Source organism: Elephas maximus, chromosome 13 (assembly GCF_024166365.1).
Source record: "Elephas maximus indicus isolate mEleMax1 chromosome 13, mEleMax1 primary haplotype, whole genome shotgun sequence".
Lineage (NCBI taxonomy): Eukaryota > Metazoa > Chordata > Mammalia > Proboscidea > Elephantidae > Elephas > Elephas maximus.
This window is the reverse complement of record NC_064831.1, coordinates 45,088,843-45,108,191: the sequence shown is the minus strand read 5'-3', so window position 1 is coordinate 45,108,191 and position 19,349 is coordinate 45,088,843. Positions and strand designations below refer to the sequence as shown.

Here is a 19,349-nt window from a genome sequence, read left to right as displayed (position 1 = left end):
AATTATTATGAATATTAAAGTAATTTCTACTAATGTTGAAATCTACCACAGTGTTTCTGTATATTTTAGTTGTGCAGGAAAATCTAAGACACTTTTAACTATATTAATCAAAAATTGATGGTCTCGTAAATTTTGTTTTAAAAGCAAAATAAATATTTTTTCCTGATTAAAACAATAATGCGGTTATGCTTGAAATCCTGGGATCTTTAAGAGTACAAGTATATGATTTCCCGGATTGGATTCCTTTCATTGTCAATGAGGGACATTTTTGAAGAAAATTCCCTCCCTCTGCCCTGGCCAAATAACTATTTTATACACTCTCCCCTGACCTCTTCCTATCCAATACCCTCAGTCTAAGTCAGAATTTCTCAACCTTGAGATCGCTGACATTTTGAGCTGGGTAATTCATTGTTGTGAGGGACTGTCCTGTGCACTGTAGGGTGTTAAGCAGCATCCCTGGCCTCTACCCACTAGATGCCAGCATCAATCGTTCTATTCCCTAGTTGTGACAACCAAAGTTTCTCTGTTGTTAGGTGCTATTGAGTCGGTTCTGACTCATAGAACGAAACACTGCCCAGTCCGGTGCCATCCTCACAACTGTCATGTTTAAGCCCTTTGTTGCAGCCACTGTGTCAATCCATCTCGTCAAGGGTCTTCCTGTTTTTCGCTGACCCTCTACCAAGCGTGATGTCCTTCTTCAGGGACTCATCCCTCCTGAAAACATGTTCAAAGTATGTGAGAGGAAGTCTCGCCATCCTCAGTTCTAAGGAGCATTCTGGCTGCACTTCTTTCAAGACAGATTTGTTTACTCTTCTGGCAGTCCATGGTATATTCAATATTCTTCACCAACACCATGATTCAAAGGCATCAATTCTTCTCTGCCTTCTTTATTCACTGTCCAGCTTTCGCATGCATGCAAGGGGATTGAAAACACCACGGCTTGGGTCAGGCGCACCTTGGTCCTTAAAGTGACATCTTACATTTCCAAATGTCTCCTGGGGAGTAAAATCACCCTAGTTGAGAACACTAGTCTAGATGATGTCCCCCTCCTATGGGTTTCTACTAAACCATGTGCTTATGTCTATTACACATTTACCATCTTGTATTGTACACATCTGTTCAGTAGCTTGGTCCTCACCAGACTGAAAGGTATTGGATGCGACTAGCATCCATTCATGGAAACCCTGCTGGTGTAGTGGTTAAGTGCTACAGCTGCTAACCAAAGGGAATGCAGCTTGAATCCACCAGGTGCTCCTTGGTAACTCTATGGGGCAGTTCTACTCTGTCTTGTAGGGTCACTATCAGTCAGAATTGACTCGATGGCAACAGGTATGGTTTGCTTGGTTTTCACCATCCTTTCATATATTTAACATTCAATACCTATTTATTAATGCCAACATACGTACCAAGCATTGCTATCTTTTTATCCCTGTTATCATGGGCCTGACATTTCAGTGGGGAAGACAGACAATAATCAAGATAAACAAGTAGAACACACAGCATGAGAGATGGTGAATTGTTCCTAAGAGGAAGTATAACTCAAGGGAAGGAGACATGAGCTGTTAGGTGAGGGGAATAGCCAGGAAAGACCCCATAAACCATTTACATAAAAAGAGGGAGTGACTCCTGTGAATATCTGAGGGGAGATCAGTTCAGGCAAAGGAACTGCAAGTGTGAAGGTCCTCAAGTAGGAGAATGCTTGGCATTTTTGAGGAAAAATGGAAAGGTTGAGTGTGGCTGGACCAGAGAGTGAGGCAAGGGTAGGAGATGAGTCAAGAAGTTAATGAAGGAGCAGATAGTATAGGTCTTTGTAGCTCTTGGGAGGACTTGGGCTTTTATTTTGAGTGAGCTGGAGAGCCATCAAAAAGGTTTGTGATCTGCCCTACATTTTAACAGAATCCCTGTGCATGTGGTTTTGAGACCAGACTAAAGGAAGACAAGGACAAAAACCAGAAAATGAATTAAGAAGGCTTTGTAAAAATCCAGAGAAGAGATGATGATGTGGTTTGGACTAGAATGGTAGGATGGAATGGATGGTATGCAACCTGATTCTTGATAATAATGTGGAGGTCTAAAAAAACAAAACAAAACAAGACAAAAAAAACAATTGCTGTCAAGTCGATTCCAATTCATAGTGACCCTCTAGGACAGAGTGGAACTGTCCCATAGGGTTTCTAAGGGGCACCTGGTGGATTTGAACTGCCGACATTTTGGTTAGCAGCCTAGCTCTTAACCACTTCATCACCAGGGCTCCAGAGTTACAGATGGATTGGATGTTGGATATAACCTGAGCAACTGGAAGATTTGTGTGATCCTTTACCAAGATGGGAACAACTCTGGGAAGAGCAGGTCATTGGGGTGGGGGCAGGTCAGAAGCTCAGTGTCAGGTAATTTAAGTCAAAATGACTGTTAAAAAATCAAACCAAACCCGCTGTCATTTCTAACTCATAGATAGCTATTAGAAGTCTGCATTCCAAGTTCCAGAAACAGTGCATGGCACTAGTACCTCCTAAGTATGGGTTTTCTAACAAGATGAATAGATAAATAAATGGAGCAATCAGTCTATGAAAGCAGCCAAATCAAGGTCTAATTATGGGCTTTCTTATCTTCAGGTAAGTCTTTTGCTCCCTAATATGCTGAGTTTCATATCATTAGAGAGGTTGGTAGAATAAAAACGGATGTGTATTATAAACAAAGAGTTAGCCTGCTCTACATTTATTCTCAATAAAACCTAAATCTAAGCAGGTTCTGTTTAATCTTGCCCAATCTCCCTTTTTAGCCTTATTGTTCATTACTCCATTTCGTATGCCCTATGTTCTAGATGAGCTGAACAACTCCCAGCATATTCCGGACTAGTTGCCCAGGACAGTTTCAGAACACCTATCCCTTTCTACCTCATGACCCAATCTACCCACTACCCAACTAACCCCTCTGGGAAAACTTCCATGTTTCTTCAAGCCAACTGCTCACCTCTTCTAACAATATTTTATATCACTTTTTACTTTTTTAGCCTCATATTAGGTCAGACCATCCCAATCTTGGCACTATTGTCATTTGGGGATAGATAATTCTTTGTTGCTGGGGGTGTTCTGTGCACTGTGGTATGTTTAGTAGCATTCCTGGCATCTACCCACTAGATATGAGTAGCATTACCACCACCACCACTACCCTTAGCTGTGACAATCTAAAATGTCTCCAGATATCATCAAATGTCCTCTGGAGGGCAAAATTACAGCCACTTGAGGGCCATTGTTTTAGAGCAACTGGTGAACACGACTTATTGTATTTGCCTTTGAATATATGCCTCATTGTCTGGAACTTACTTCAGAGGGGATGCTCAATAAATATTTGTTAAATAAGTGCAGAGTCAGATGGCATTTTACTATTGCAGCATATTGCTAGAGCAACAAGCACATTATCCTTATAAATTCAGCCTAGTTTCACTTAAGAACTTAAGAATATTTCTACATCCATACTGGACTTTTTTAATTTTCTTCTTTTTGAAATAGAGAAGACAGTGTTTTTCCAAATTGATAGATCTCATTTGAACTCTGTCATTCATAAATTTCTAACAGGACTCAATTTTTAGTAGCTTTTTCCCCCAAAAAAACAGAACTGAGAAGGAGAAAAGCAAGGTGAAAATAGGAATAAAGTAGAAAGAAAAAAAAGAAGAAAGAAAATCAAGATATAATAGCCTTTTCTATATTTATAAACCCAATTATTAAAAAATTGAATTTAAATAAAAATATTTTAAAGGAAAATATTTCAATTTGAAGATAGTAGAAATATAATTCAATTAGAATTTAGCTTTGTAAATTGATATTTAATACAATAGATAATTTTCTAGCACAGACAAACAAGATTAAAAAACAGAAAAGAGAAAAAGATGAGAAAGAAAATTTTTTGGAAAAGAATAAAATTAAGTAAAGGAAGATGCAATGAGAATAAAGGCAACAAAATATGAAAGTTTTAAAAGTACACTTAGATTTCTAAAGTATCCCAAGACCTTTTGAACCACATGTAGATTGATGTAATAACACTTGTATAATGTTTCAATGCAGTTTTAAACAATTTCTCTGTAGAGTATGAGTTAGAAATTAAGGAAATAAAAAATAATTTTATATGTAATTTTGGTTATAAAATAAATGAAAACATGTCAGATTTTTCCAAATAATACTTATCTATAAGTTGAATCTACCACTTATCTGTCATTTCATCATACTGCAGTGGCTTACTTGTTGCTGTGATGGTGAAAGCTATGCCACTGGTATTTCAAAGACTAAAAAAGACTAAGAAGAAGGACCTGGCAGTCTACTTTTGAAGGAATTGCCAATGAAAACCTTATAAATAGCAGTGGAACACTGTCTGATATAGTGCCGGAGGATGAGCCCCTCAGGTTGGAAGGCACTCAAAATACGATTGGGAAAGAGCTGCAAAGTAGAGTCAACCTTAATGACATGAATGAGGTCAAGCTTTTGGGATCTTCATTTGCTGATGTGGCATGACTCAAAATGAGAAGAAACAGCTACAAGCATCCATTAATAATCGGGATGTGGAATGTATGCAGTATGAATCCAGGAAAATTGGATTCATCAAAAATGAAATACAACACAAAGATCAACATTCTGGGCATTAGGGAACTGAAATGGACTGGTATTGGCCTTTTTGAATCGAACAATCACATGGTCTGCTATGCTGGGAATGACAAATTGAAGAGGAATGGCATCACACTCATGGTCAAAAAGAACATTTCCACGTCTATCCTGAAGTACAATACTTTGAGGAATAGGATAATATTCATATGCCTACAAGGAGGACCAGTTAATACGACAATTATTCAAATTTACGCACCAATCACTAAGGACAAAGATGAAAAAATTGAAGTTTTTACCAACTTCTACAGTCTGAAATTGATCGAACATGCAATCAGGATGCATTGATAATTACTGATGATTGAATGTGAAAGCTGAAAACAAAGGAGAAGGATCATTAGCTGGAACAAATGGCTTTGGTGATAGAAAGGATGCCAGAGATCACATGATAAATTTTGCAAGAAAAATGAATTCTTCATTGCAAATACCTTTTTTCAGCAACATAAATGGTAGCTATACTTGTGGACCTCACCAGATGGAATATGCAGGAATTAAATTGACCACATCTGTAGAAAGAGGCAATGGAAAAACTCAATATCATTAGTCAGAAAAAACCCAGGGGCTGATTGTGGAATAGACCATCAATTGCTCATATGCAAGTTCCAGTTGAAGCTGAAGAAAATTAGAGCAAGTCCATGAAAACCAAAATATGACCTTGAGTATGTTGTACCTGAATTTAGGGACCATCTCAGGAAGAGATTTGTTGCACTGAACATTAATGACCAAAGACCAGACGAGTTGTGGGATGACATCAAGGACATCATCCACGAAGAAAGCAAAAGGTCATTAAAGAGACAGGAAAGAAAAAGACCAAAACAGATGTCAGAAGAGACTGAAACTTGCTCTTGAATGTAGAGTAGCTGAAGTGAAAAGAAGAAATGATGAAGGGAAAGAGCTGAACAGAAGATTTTGAAGACAAAGTAAAGTGTTATAATGACATGTGCAAAGACCTGGAGTTAGAAAATCAAGAGGGAAGAACACGCTTTGCATTTCTCAAGCTGAAAGAACTGAAGAAAAAATTCGAGACACGATTTGCAGTACTGAAGAATTCTACAGTGAAAATGCTGAAAGAAGCAGGAAGCATCAAAAGAAGATGGAAGGAATATACAGAGTCACTCTAGCAAAAAGAACTGGTCAATATCCAACCATTTCAGGAGGCAGCATATGATCAAGAATCAATGGTACTGAAGGAAGAAGTCTAAGCTGCACTGAAGGCATTGTTGAAAGAAACAAGGCTCCAGAAACAGAAGAATACTGAGATGTTTCAATAAATGGGTGCAGCACTAGAGTTGCTTACTCATCTATTCCAAGAAATTTGGAAGATGGCTCCTTGGCCATCCAGCTGAAAGAGAATCGTATTTGTGGCCATTCCAAAGAAAGGTGATCCAACAAAATGTGGAAATTATCCAACAATATCATTAATATCAATGCAAATAAAATTTTGCTGAAGTTCATTCGAAAGAAGTTGCAGCAGTACATCGACAGGGAACTGCCAGAGTTTCAAGCCGGATTCAGAAGAGGACATGGAACAAAGGATATCATTGTTGATGTCAGATGGATCCTGGCTGAAAGTAGAGAATGCTAGAAAGATGTTTACCTGTATTTTACTGACTATGCAAAGGGATTCAACTGTGTGGATTATAACAAATTATGGATAACATTATGAAGAATGGGTATTCCAGAACACTTAATTGTGCTTATGAGGAACCTGTACATAAACCAAGGGGCAGTCCAAACAGAATGAGAGAATACTGTGTGGTTTAAAGTTAGAAAGGTGTGCATCAGGATTGTATCCTTTCATCATACTTATTCAATCTGTATGCTGAGCAAGTAATCTGAGAAGCTGGACTATATGAAGAATGGGGCATCAGGATTGGAGGAAGACTCATTAACAATGTGCGATATGTAGATAATACAACCTCGCTTGCTGAAAGTGAAGAGAATTTGAAGCACTTACTGATGAAGATCAAAAACTACAGCCTTCAGCATGGATGGCACTTCAACATAAATACAACAAGAAGCCTCACAACTGGATCAGTAAGCAACATTATGATAAATGGAGAAAATATTGAAATTGTCAAGGATTTCACTTTACTTGGATCCCCAATCAATGTCCATGGAAGCAGCAGTCAAGAAATCAAATGAGGACATATTGTATTGGGCAAATCTGCTGCAAAAGACCTCTTTAAAGTGCTAAAAAGTAAAGATGTAACTTTGAGGACTATGGTACACCTGACCCAAAACCATAATATTTTCAATCATCTCATATGCATGTGAAAGGTGGACAATGAATAAGGAAGATTGAAGTAGAAATGATGCCTTAATTATTGTGTTGGCAAAGAAAATTGAATATACTGTGGACTGCCAGAAGAACAAGTCTGTCTTGGATTGAAGTACAGCCAGAATGCTCCTTAGAATCAAGGATGGCAAGACGTCGACTCAAGTACTTTGGACAAGTTATCAAGAAGGACCGGTCCCTTGAGAAGGGCATCATGCTTGGTAAAGCAGAGTGTCAGTGAAAAAGAGGAAGACCCTCAATGAGATGGACTGACACAGTGACTGCAACAATGGGATTAAGCACAACAATGTAAGGATGGCGCAGGACCATGCAATGTTTCGTTCTGTTACACATGGGCTTGCTATGAGTCAGAACTGACTTGAGGTCACCTACCAACAACAACATAAGTTGAATTTCATTATTTAGTTCTGTATTCCTAATTTAAGAAAGCATGAGGGAAAAATTTCAAGCAAATTTCATTCATATTTATCATCAAGAATATGTGCACACATAACATGTAGATGTAGGCTATCTAAATTAGAATCTGGTTTCTCATTTCCTAGCCGTGTGACCCTGGGTTTGGTTTCTCCCAGAAGGGGAACCTGAGACGAGCAAGCATTCAGAGGCAAGTGGTTTACCTGAGAAGGGATCCCAGCAAACACTGGTTAGGGGTGGGGAGGTTAAAAAAGAGAAAAGCAATGAAGCCAGAAAAGAGTATGTTATCAAGTCAGTCCTCGACAAGACTGGAGCTCATCTCACAGGTGAACTCTGGAGGTGGTATGGAACACAAGTCAGAGCTGTCGCAGCTAAAGGTTGACGTTTCTTTTACCTGCTAACTTCCTGTCTTTTACCAGTGGATGGCTGCTCCCTGGGGCATTACCTCTGGGCACCTCAGCTTGTACTGCCTGGTGCTGCGCATGTACCCATGGCTCCTCAGGCTGAGAGTGCGGGTGCTTGCAGTAAGAAGAGTTAGCTATTACTATTTATTTTTACTATTTTATATTTGAAAAATACCATAATAACAGTATAATCGTTCAAAATTGGATTAAGTAAATCCAAGTTAGATTAACAAAACTTAAATATAGTAAGTTCTTTGGCTATTTGGTACTATGCTAAGTCCTAACAATTATTTGGATAATTACGACAAATACACTAGAAACTAAGGCTTCATTTGTTATTTTGGGCTCCTCAGTCACCAGGTACAAAAAAGGGGTAAGTTGATCCTAAGCCTTAACTGGAAATGGTAACCTGCAGGGAGGAGTATAAACGGAATCCAAGAGGTAGACCCTCATTGCCTTCACTTCAGCACATCCGGTGGCAAATATTCACGGAATAGTATAAATGAGACCCTCGAGGGGTCAGCTTTTCTGTGGATATTTCTCTGTCAGTTAGTGAAACCTCTGGAACGAAGGCAGGACAGGAGCATTTGCAAGTCATAAATACAAACCATGGCTTTAGGATCAGTTACAGAAACGAGGATTGCAGTCTCTACTGTATTTTCTTTCTTGTCTCATAAATCTATAATTTAGGTAATTTTAATCTTTCCTCCCCCATTACCTCACTATCTTATATAGGTTATGGTGTTGGTGGCTAACTTCATTATTTGGTGTATATGTATATATATGGCTACTGAATATTGAGACAGCACTGAGAGAATTAAAAGAAGGAAGGGAATGAATATTACTCAGAAATCCTGGATCCACTGAATATTAAATGTTGAGATTTTGGCTTGTCTGCACTTGACAATGTTCATAAGCACATTTTTTTTTAATTAAATAATGGTTATGTTATATTAAGCAGTACTATTCTACTTTCCAGCCTCCCTCTGCCCCCCATTTGGAAGTATACACACCTATTTCAGAAGGTAAAAAACAGAAATAGTGAAGTGGAGAAAGTAGGTGACAGTGGAGAACCCTACATTACCACTAAATGCACAAAGAGAATGTGTGAGTTTTTTGTGGCTCAAGTTCACCCAACAGGAGAAAGCTGGGCTTCAGCCTTCCTGCTGGGGCCCCATTCCAGAGAGCTGGCCACTGGAAGCTATGGTTTGTAGGAGGCAGGCACTGAGGGGGTCACTGAAAGGACTGTAGCTGGACCAGATTCTACTAATCAGGGAGTTGTGCAGATAGGAGGGTTCCCAACACTGGGTCTCTCCAAAAACACACATGTGAGAAAGCCAGGATTTGGATACAACCATACAGGGAGCATCAAAGATATCTCCCTCCTTCCCTGCAGCCTCCATCCCCAAAACCCTGAAGCAGAGAAGGACCTAGAAGAGAGTGGAAGGAGGACTAAAGGGCACATCAAGCTTCCTTTGCTCTCCAAGTCCTTTGGGCCTGAGTGTGCCTGGCTGGGGACATTTGGAGGCATGATGAAAAGGGTAAAGAGGAGTTGGAAATAAGTTTCCACAGAGCACAGATGAAGACAGTTACTAGAGAAAAAGCAGAACCATTTCATATCAGTATTCCATCAATTTTTGTTATGTAAAAAAAAAAAAAAAAGGCACACTTGGAAATAGCTAGAAAAAGGGGGAAAAAGAATAACCAAGACTAAAAGCAGTTATGTTAAGTTAGTGGGTTATTGGAATTATGTATCCTTTTCCCCCCATATGTTTTCAGTGTTGCTACGCAATACATACAATTAAAAAAGTAGTATGGCAAATTACATATACCGAAGTTGATATGGGTAGTTTTCTCATGTGATTTATACACTAAAACATTGGTTATGCGTGTATGAATATGTATGTGTGTGTGTGTGTGCATGTGTGTGTGTGCACACACATACAAGTGCATACCTATAAAAGCTAAGTGAACATTTTATACGTTGACATTCTCCGGGAATAAAGCTACAATACTGTTTATTGATGTACTAGAATTGCATTCATATTTATAAAGTTCAGAAAACCTTGAGGAGGCAAGAATTCAAGGAGTAATGTTAAAATATTTCCGTATCTCCTGACAACCCCACCTAAGCTCAACTCTTTTCTCCTTAGCCATTCTAAGATGTAATCTAGGTATACACATTATGTTAAAAGGGATGTTTGCAGCATTTAATGGGATAAAAGATACAAAGTATTAAAGACAGGCAAGCACCTACATAGCACCTACCTGGACATTGTCTTTGGTGTAGTAAGAAAAATTAAAGCACTGATGAAGAAAGACACCAATCTGGAATATTTTCATCAAAGGAAAAAAGAAAAAGAAAACCTATTTATGTTCTCTTTCCTGAGGCTCTCTCATGAATGACAAGAAGCCCTCTAATTTATTTTTATTTTTCTGTCTTGCAATTTATTATGTTCTGGAGCTTGAGCCTGCATTTGGCTCTTTTTGACTCATACCAACATTTTCAGTAACCTTTCAGAAATATCAGATTTTAACTGCATATAAATATCAGATCTTAAATGCATATAATTACTAAAATACCCTAAATTACAAAGCAATTTGAAAGAAAGGTTGTTAACATAATATCCTAGAAGCTTATGAAGTGGGAACCTTGCCACATAAAATAGGCACACGTTTCAAATAAAATACCATGCCTGCCTCTTGGCCCATTTCAAAGTAAAAGTTGGATTTTTTTCTCATATGTAAATAAGGTAAAATGAGATTTTTCTTCCACAAACTCCAGACCATGAAATTTTATATTTGAGGTCAGGATTTGGGAAATTATTATCATTTTTTGGGAAGTTACCAAAACCAGGAAACATTGGATCTTTTGCCCTGAATTGAAGAAAATATTACAGTCTAAGATATTCAAAGCTAGTGTCACTTAAAGTAACTTTATGAAAGTTAAGATAACCAAGAGTCAATCATTCTATAGTTTTAGAATTTAACAATATCTTGATGTTATTGAAATTATTTATAAAATTATAATTCATGAATTGTAAAAATTTTAGTAATTCTGTACCATAATCCTTCTTTTTAACTGTGCTTTAATTTGGTACAGTAAAAAATTAAAATATTAAAAAATATTTAAAAGTATTTAATATTAAACATTTAAAAATACTTTGAAAGTATTAAAATATTAATTCTATCTATCATAATGATTACCTCAAATTTTAGTTTAGTTATCAATTTACTTTACCTTCAGGTTCAATGTATTACTTACTCTGTGAAGTCTGAGTGTCTATGAATTTCTTTATCAAGGCATCAGTAGTTTGGGTGTAAAGACTGAGAGCATATCTCAGAGACTGAAGATCTGGGCTTTTCTCCAAGAAATTCTTTTTCAGGCCATTTCCTCCTGCATGAAAGTATTGCTAAAAGGAAAAAAAAAATACATATATATATATAGAGAGAGAGAGAGACATTCAGAAACAAACGATGGGAATAAAGGTCTTACTGCTCCTATTATGAAGCCCACCTTGGAAGAATAAAATACCATCTATATAAGTGGGGTGGGTTCAAACAAATAGTGTCACCACACACCCATTGCTAAGTCACCATCCAATTCAGGTTCCATAGATATTTCTTAAGTGAATTCTGGGTTCACAGACCCAAGAGCACTGAAGGCCTAAGCCTTTTCCTCTCATTCATCATTTTGGTTAAGCAAATGGGATCATGAAGACACAGTGGTCAGAATCCTTACAGGATGACAAGTTTTGGTAACAATCGTCAACTTGGTTATTGACTTTTGTTTCCAGAGCATGAGAAAGCCCATCTGTTCCCAGGATTGTCAGAATTTCCTAGACACGTATTTTCCAGACAACAGTTTGAGAGTCTAGGCCGGGTACCTGCTATCTCATCTTCCCCATCCTCTAACTATACACCATAGAGCAGATATAACACAGATACATGCAGATACAGAAGATGCAGAGTGGTCCTTGGAATCTAACACCCCTGACTCTTGTGTATGATAAATGTAATACAACATTGTGATTTTTTATGTTTTGTCAATGTCATCCAAAAAGCTCAAAACATTCCTTGTATTTATAGGTAAGATAATAGAGGAGGCAAATGCTCTTGGTCAAAAATATGGTCACTGAGGGATGTTAGAGAGGCAGGATTTCTAGAGATAATGTGCTAGAACTAAGGATATTTTTTCTAATGATTTACAGATGATAATACAGTTATAGCATATTTTTAAGGCTAGATTAATGATTCTCTGTTTCTCTTCCTGCACCAACAATGATAAAGGAAATTACAACTCATTGGTATCTGTGGCTCACCATGATCTGCAATTCTCACAGAATGGGATATTTAAAAAAAATTCAACAGATGATTTTGAGAAAACCTCTTAAATGGATATTATCATCCCTCTAGCCCACCTTTTAAGAATTTCTGAGGTAGAACAATTCAGTAAACTACTAATCTCAGTTTCTTCCCCTACTCAGATACAGAAAAATATTCTTGGTATTTGCAGCCATCTGTGAGTTGGAATTGACTCGATGGCGGCAAGTTTTGGTTTTTGGAGGGCACTTTCGAACGGTGTAATGTAGAGAAGACTCAGGATATAGGCCAGAGAAACAAAGCAGTGGGGATATAACCTGAAGAAAGATTGTTACAGTTGCAGACACCCTCCCAAAGGAGACAAGACTATGGTCACTTAAAACTCCATGCACTGATTCTAACTGATCACTCTGTGAAAACACAAGTTGTTGCAAAAGTGAAGTAGGTATGGTTGTGAAGATGAGGCACAGAAAAATAGGAAAAGCCTTTTTTTTACACTTTAAGACAAAATATAATGTTTAAAATTGTTCTACACCTGAATTTTCTTGTTAAAATATTTTTGCATGCAGAAAATATTCACTGAGGACTATTCGTACAGAAAGGAGCCCTGATGGAACAGTGGTTAAAGTGCTTGGCTGCTAACTGAAAGGTTGGTGATTCGAACCCACCAGGCGCTCCACTGAAGAAAGGTGTGGCAATCTGCTTCTGTAAAGATTTACAGCCTTGGAAACCTTATGGGAGAGTTCTCTTGTCCTGTAGGGTCACAGTTATGAATTGAATTATATCCTTTCAAAATGTGCAACAACTTGGCTAGGCCATGATTCCCAGTATCGTGTGTTTGTCCACCATTTTGTGATTTGATGTAATTTTCCTATGTGTTGTAAATCCTAACCTCTATGATGTTAATGAGGCAGGACTCAATCTACAGGGTTGGGTTGTATCTTGAGTAAATCTCTTTTGAGATATAAAAGAGAGAACTGAACAGAGAGAAGAGGGACCTCAGTACCATGAAGCAAGAGGAGACAGCAGCAGTGTGCATCCTTTGGACCCAGAGTCCCTATGCCGAGAAGCTCCTAGACCAGGGAAAGATTGATGACAACAACCTTCCTCCAGAGCTAACAGAAAGAGAAAGCCTTCTCCTGGAACTGGTGCCCTGAATTCAGCTTCTAGCCATCTAGACTGTGAGAGAATAAACTTCTGTTTGTTAAAGCCATCCACTTGTAGTACTTGTTATAGCAGCACTAGATAACTAAGACAGTCACCATGAGTTGTAATCTACTCAACAGCAATGGGTTTAGTTTTTTTGGTTATTCATACAGAATTATTTTAGGTACTTTGGTGGATGAAAAGAAATATGATAGTTCTTTTTTTCAAGAAACATAATATCATGCTATTTAAGGGTGGAAAGAAGACTAAACAGACATATTGAAGGGGAAGGTTTAACTTGGTCTTAATTCTGTGCCTCCTGGAAGAGAGATGGTGTGCCCTCTGGAGGCCTGATTACATAATAAACCAAGGAGCCACAGAAGAAATAACTCTCCTAAGCATGAAGAGCACCTCTGGGTGGTGCAAACAGTTAATGCACTCAGCTGCTAATGGAAAGGTCAGAGGTTTGAGTCTACCCAGAGGTGCCTCAGAAAAAAGGACTGGTGATCCATTACCAAAAAATCAGCCACTGAAAACCCTATAGAGCACAGTTTTTCTCTGAAACACATGGGGTTCTCTATGAGTCAGAATTGACTCCTTGGCAAATGGTTTAAGAGTGAAGACCAGTGGGGTACACTGAACGAGAACGTGGTGGGGGGGTCCCTTCAGAAGGGAAGACATTCCCACTCTCAGTGTTTCTTGGACAAGCCCCAGTCTTATAAAAAATGAGCATATAAGTGCCAGAACATTATCTATTGAAGAAGAAGGAGGGAGAAGGAGGGAGAAGGAAGAAGAAGGAAGAAAATCTAAAAGGGTGTTTTGCCATTCCTCAAGACTATTGAGTGTCATCAGGAAAAACTATGAAAGACCTTGAACGAGGCAAAAAAGCTAAGTGGGTGTTCTGTCTAGCTCACTCATTTGGGTTATCTTTGCATTTCATTGTCTTTGAGCTAATTGAAAACTCTGCAAATTTCAGGAAACTGATAACAATGCAAATGATTTTTATCCACAGAAATGCAAATTAATTATTTCTGGTACAATGCAACTGAGTATTGCTCTGTGGATAGATCTGTTTTGTTTCTATTTGTAAATTTATTTCAGCTTTTCTTATCGTTTATACATATATGGTTCTTTGAATTCTCCTTTGAGCCATTCGTAACATCTTACTGGTTTCCTTGTTAGTCGATGAGTTAAATAACATTATTGACATGCTTTATAACTGCATGGAAGTCAGAGTTATTCCCCCTGTAACAAGCTATTCTCTAACAGTGAGCACAAAGCAGCATGGGTGACAGCATTTGTAGGGGTAACCCCAGTTTTTACTGTCTCATTTGTGGGGCTATGGGCCCTGGGCTCACGTGACAGCCTCAGTGGTGGTATCTCATCCTGCATGTTCTCTCTACCCCTCCCTTAACAAGTATTTATTAAGCCTGTGTCATAAGCCAGACCCTTGTGTGGGATGCCAAGGATTTGAAGCAAAAAAGACACAGTACTCACTCTAAAGGAATTATTAGTCTAGTAAGAAATGTAACTAACATGTAAACAAATAACTCCAATCATGTGTGGCAGATGTAAGAAAAATATTTTGAAAATACAGATATGGGGGAGTAAAAGTTTCACAGCTTTGGAGCTTATTAGTGGAATGGCTGCCATTTTAACTTCACCAGTCAGTATATAATTCACCACAATGGGGTAGAGAAAGAGAGTGTCCCACATGGTAACCAACAGAAATCCTGGAAGACCCAGCACTACTTAGGAAGAATGAAAGCATTTGGAGGTCTCACAGTATATTACTTTGCTGTAGCTTAAGAAATACTGTGTTGCTACTGTTACTCTATTCTCATCACCAGACTGTGCTTCCTGGAAACTACAAATTGCTACTAGGCAGCAGTAAAGAGTCTAGAAGAGTTAAGAGATGACATTGTACATCTAAAGATTCACAACACAAAATATTAAAGGCTCTGAGACCCACTGTGGTAAAGAAATCTGTTTAGCCTTTTGTTAATGTACTTGGTTCCTAAACTTACTTGGCCAAAATATACCTGTGTTATAAGACATATACTAATAATCTCGAGGACAGAAGTGTCCCATGGAATATGATTTGGGAAACTCTAGAATAGAAGAAGGTGACTGGACTTCATATAACTGACATATTTTTGAGGGCCTAAAAGGCTTCACAGAAGAAGGAAACTAGAGTTAGGCTATAAAGGCATAAAGTAGGCATTTGTCTTTGAATGCTGTGATGATTAATTTTTATGTGTCAACTTGGCTAGGCTGTGGTTCCAGAAGTTTTGCCAAACACTAGTTGGTGTTCCATAATGTAATTCAATATAATGTAATTACTTCCCATGTAATCTAAAGTAATGTAATCAATCAATTAGTTTGAAGGGGAGTTACTGAGGGTCTGGTCTACCTTCAGACTATAGATAATATTCTGACTGAACTCCCTCCCTCCCTCCCTCTCTCACTCTCTACTCGGCACTCTTCCTATCCCCTGATCTATGGATCTTGCGACATAAGTCTGCAGAAGTCTCCAGCCTGCCACCTGACCCACAGAGTTTGGGCTTGCTAGTCCTCCCATCCCCCAATCCCATGAGCCAGTAAAAGCCTTCAGCTTGCCACCTGACCCACAGAGTTTGGACTTGCCAGTCCCCCTATCCCCCAATCCCATGAGCCAGTAAAAGTCTTCAGCCTGCCACCTGATGTGAGGATTTTGGACTTTCCATTTCCAACAATTGCATGAGCTAATCCCTTGTAGTAAATCTCTCTCTTTCTCTGTTTGTGTGTGTCTGTCTGCTTGCCTGTCTAGCTATCTATCACTGTTCTGCTTCTCTGGAGAACTCTAAGACAAACCCTTTACAATTTCATAGAAAGACTTATGTTTTTACTACTAAGGCGTTATTTTGTAGGACTGTGAAACATGGAGGACTAATCATGAAGAGAAAAATAAAAAAGGTTTGAGTTTGTTCCTGAGTAAGGCCTAAGGGCCTCTCTAGAGATTTAGGTTGTGATACTAAACTAATTTCCTCCATTTTTAGCCATAGAATCTTGTGTGTCATCTCACTAAAGCCTTTTGTACAATATTTAGTGAACAGTAGAAAATTTGTAAGGGCAGAAATGATGGCTTTATCTTATCAGTGCATTTCATAATAGGAGATGTTATGAGACAGAAACCCAGGACAGATGGAAACAATGCCAGAAGAGAAAACAAGTTGCAAGGTGCTAAGAGTGAAAGCTTCCCATTCAGTGGACACAGACAAGTCATACATGCCATAGACTCCTCATTCAAAGAGAAAGGGAAATGATTTATATGCTTATGTAAATGCAAACTCGATGAAAGTGCTAGTTTATGGAAGCCTCTTGCAGTGTTCAGAATCTGGGTGGCAGCTTTGAAGAGCGTGGTTCTGGTTATCTCATAGATACAGACAACCAGGAGAAAGGGGCTGCAGTTATTGCACAGACCTTGGCATTCAGAGATTTCGTATTCAGTTTTGACTATTTGCCAGTGACCTGAAGGAACAGGAGAGCCAAATTTGTATTTTGCTGAGCCTTGAGTTTGGAAGATATAAACTGTGGCTTGTGTGTGGAAGTAGGGGTTTTAGCTTTAAACAAGATGCCTATCCGCAGCTCAGGGCACCTGAGTTTATCTCCATTCATTGTAGCAGCATTTTGTGGGGGAATTTTATGCAAAGGAGGACTTTGCGAATGTGAGTTTTAAAGCCTATGGATATCTCTTTCAAGCACGTGAAAAGTTGATTCTTTTCCATTAGTTCTAAACAAAAGACTGGGATTCAGTTTCGTACTGTTCCTCTGCAACCTGCAACATAATCCAAGAAACTCCAGTTTGCTCTGTGCAGATGTCTACTCAGACTGCTGCAAATTAGCAGAAAATAACTGGCAAGATAACAGATGGGACAGGTCATTTCCTTCTCCTTCAGAAAAGAAATTTCCATGCTCTCAGTTGGAGGACTGTGGAGAAGTTGAATGTCAGCTGAGTGACATTCTCTCTGCCCTTGGCCCCGTCTTGCTGATTGTTTCTCCACGGACTTGGACAGACAAAGGCAGAAAGCATGTTTTTCAAATTTGCAGTTGAGTCAAAGCTTGAGATTACTACACTGGATGACAAAATCAGGATTCAGAAAGATCTTGGCAGTCTGGGATGGCAGGTCAACATTTACAGGATGCAATGGCAAAGAGAAAAGGAAAAGGCCTGTATTCACAATAAAATGTTTACTGCAAAGTACAGGAAGAGAGTGACCTGGCTTAAGAGCAGTAAATTTTTAAAAGCCGTAAAGCTTCGTTTGATCTCAAGTTTAACATAATATAATAAGCGATGGGGCTGCTATACCAACTAATGAAAGCTTACAGCGCATTAACGTAAGTAGACAGGTCAAGACAAGGGGTACAATACAGCAGCACTCTCCACTGGTTAAGACACAGCTGGGGTATTAGGTGTATTCTAGGCTTCATCATTTACACACAAAAAACCCCAAACCCATTTTCGTTGAGTTGGCATGGATTTGCTGAGTATGATACAGGTATCAGAAGGGAAAAAAGTGATGATAAGAAATTGCTACCAAAATAGTATATGTATAAACAGGATGTGAATATGCTACTTCCTCCATAAAATACTTTGGAAACCCTGGTGGTGTAGTGATTAAGAGCTACGGCTGCGAACGAAAAGACTGGCAGTTCAAATCCACCAGGCACTCCTTGGAAACCCTATGGGGCAGTTCTAGTCTGTCCTGTAGGGTCGCTATGAGTCGGAATCGACTTCCTGGCAACAGGTTTCCTTAAAATGCTTTAGTTTCCCTTTTACTGACAAACTCAAGTTCAGATACTTCACTTGGTGTTTAAGTCTGGATAATGGCTCCAGTCTAATGTTGTGATGCTTAGCCATTCATGATCTGTCACACTGTACCAGACTATTTGAAGTTTTCAGGCTGACCTATACCTTCTCTCAGTTGGATCATGCTTTTCCCTGGACCTAGAATTCCTTTTTTCCATTGCTTTCCCCCTCTTTAACTTCCAAACCCCAAAACTTCCCTCTCCACAAACTGTCCCCTATCCATGCAGAGAGTTAATTGCCCTCTCTGCAGTCCCAGCAGTTCGTCCACAATTCTTTTATTGCATCCCTCATTTCAGGGAATCTCATAACAGACCTGAGTCTTCTGAAGATGTGGGCCTGGGTCTCAAAAGCCCAACTAGGACCATTTCCAATGAGGGTTTCTCTACTGGTCTTTCCATCAGTTTGCACACACGATTAGGTTGTGTGTTATCTGCCTCATAGCTGTCACCGTACCGTGTTTATTTTCAAATACTATTGACTTGTCTGCTTTGGCAGGTAAATGGAATGGCTCCAGGCCCAGTCATCCTACCTGCAGCAGATCATCATAAGTTCTGTTACTTGCGCCACATTCTATACTCTTGACTTGTAGCTGAAACTACATGTTGGTGGTGTGACAGAACAGTCCTGGCCCAATGAAAGTTTTAGTGTTTGTCTTAGCATCCTTTCCCCATCTCCAGTCTCACAACACACACTTAAGAGAGTTAATATTTTCATCAATACTTGTAGAGGATGAAAGATTTAAATTACTTTAAATAATTAGGAGATAATTTAAGTACTCGAGGTAAGGTATTTTAATTTAGAAAGAAGTCATCTCTCTGAAGAAATACTATCCATGTTGGCCTGCTGCTACACCTTACTTAGGCTTTGTAAACATTTACTGAAATCACATGACAAGAAGAAAGGACTTTGGAGTTCCTTCTTAGTTCTACCATTTACTAGCAGCTCTGTGGCCTTGGACAAGCAACTTAAACCCCCTTAACTTCAATGTCCTAATCTATAAAATGAGAATTTGTCATTCTTGACCTACCTAACACCCAAAATGGTTGTGAGGATCAGGTGAGATGATGTACATACATGAGAGATCTGAAAAATTCAGAACTATGGAAGTCTGTATTCTACAAACTCCATAGCATTCACTTCCATTTCTCGCTTTCTCATTTTCAGCCTATTTGATTGAACTGATCTCAAGAGAAACTACAGATTATCTCTTTGGCAGCCTTTGGGAATTAGCCTGGGTAGCAACTACTGCTGTGGCCTAAGAA

General features: G+C 38.8%; 1 protein-coding gene across 1 annotated transcript in view; it reads right to left on the bottom strand.

Moving 5' to 3' along the window:
* The window catches only part of UNC13C (unc-13 homolog C), a 676,763-nt gene that overhangs the window by 47,997 nt on the left and 609,417 nt on the right, over positions 1-19,349 (bottom strand). The window contains exon 30 of the mRNA XM_049852627.1: positions 11,035-11,182. Coding sequence (XP_049708584.1) covers positions 11,035-11,182 — 148 coding nt within the window. The remainder of the gene's footprint in view (positions 1-11,034; positions 11,183-19,349) is intronic.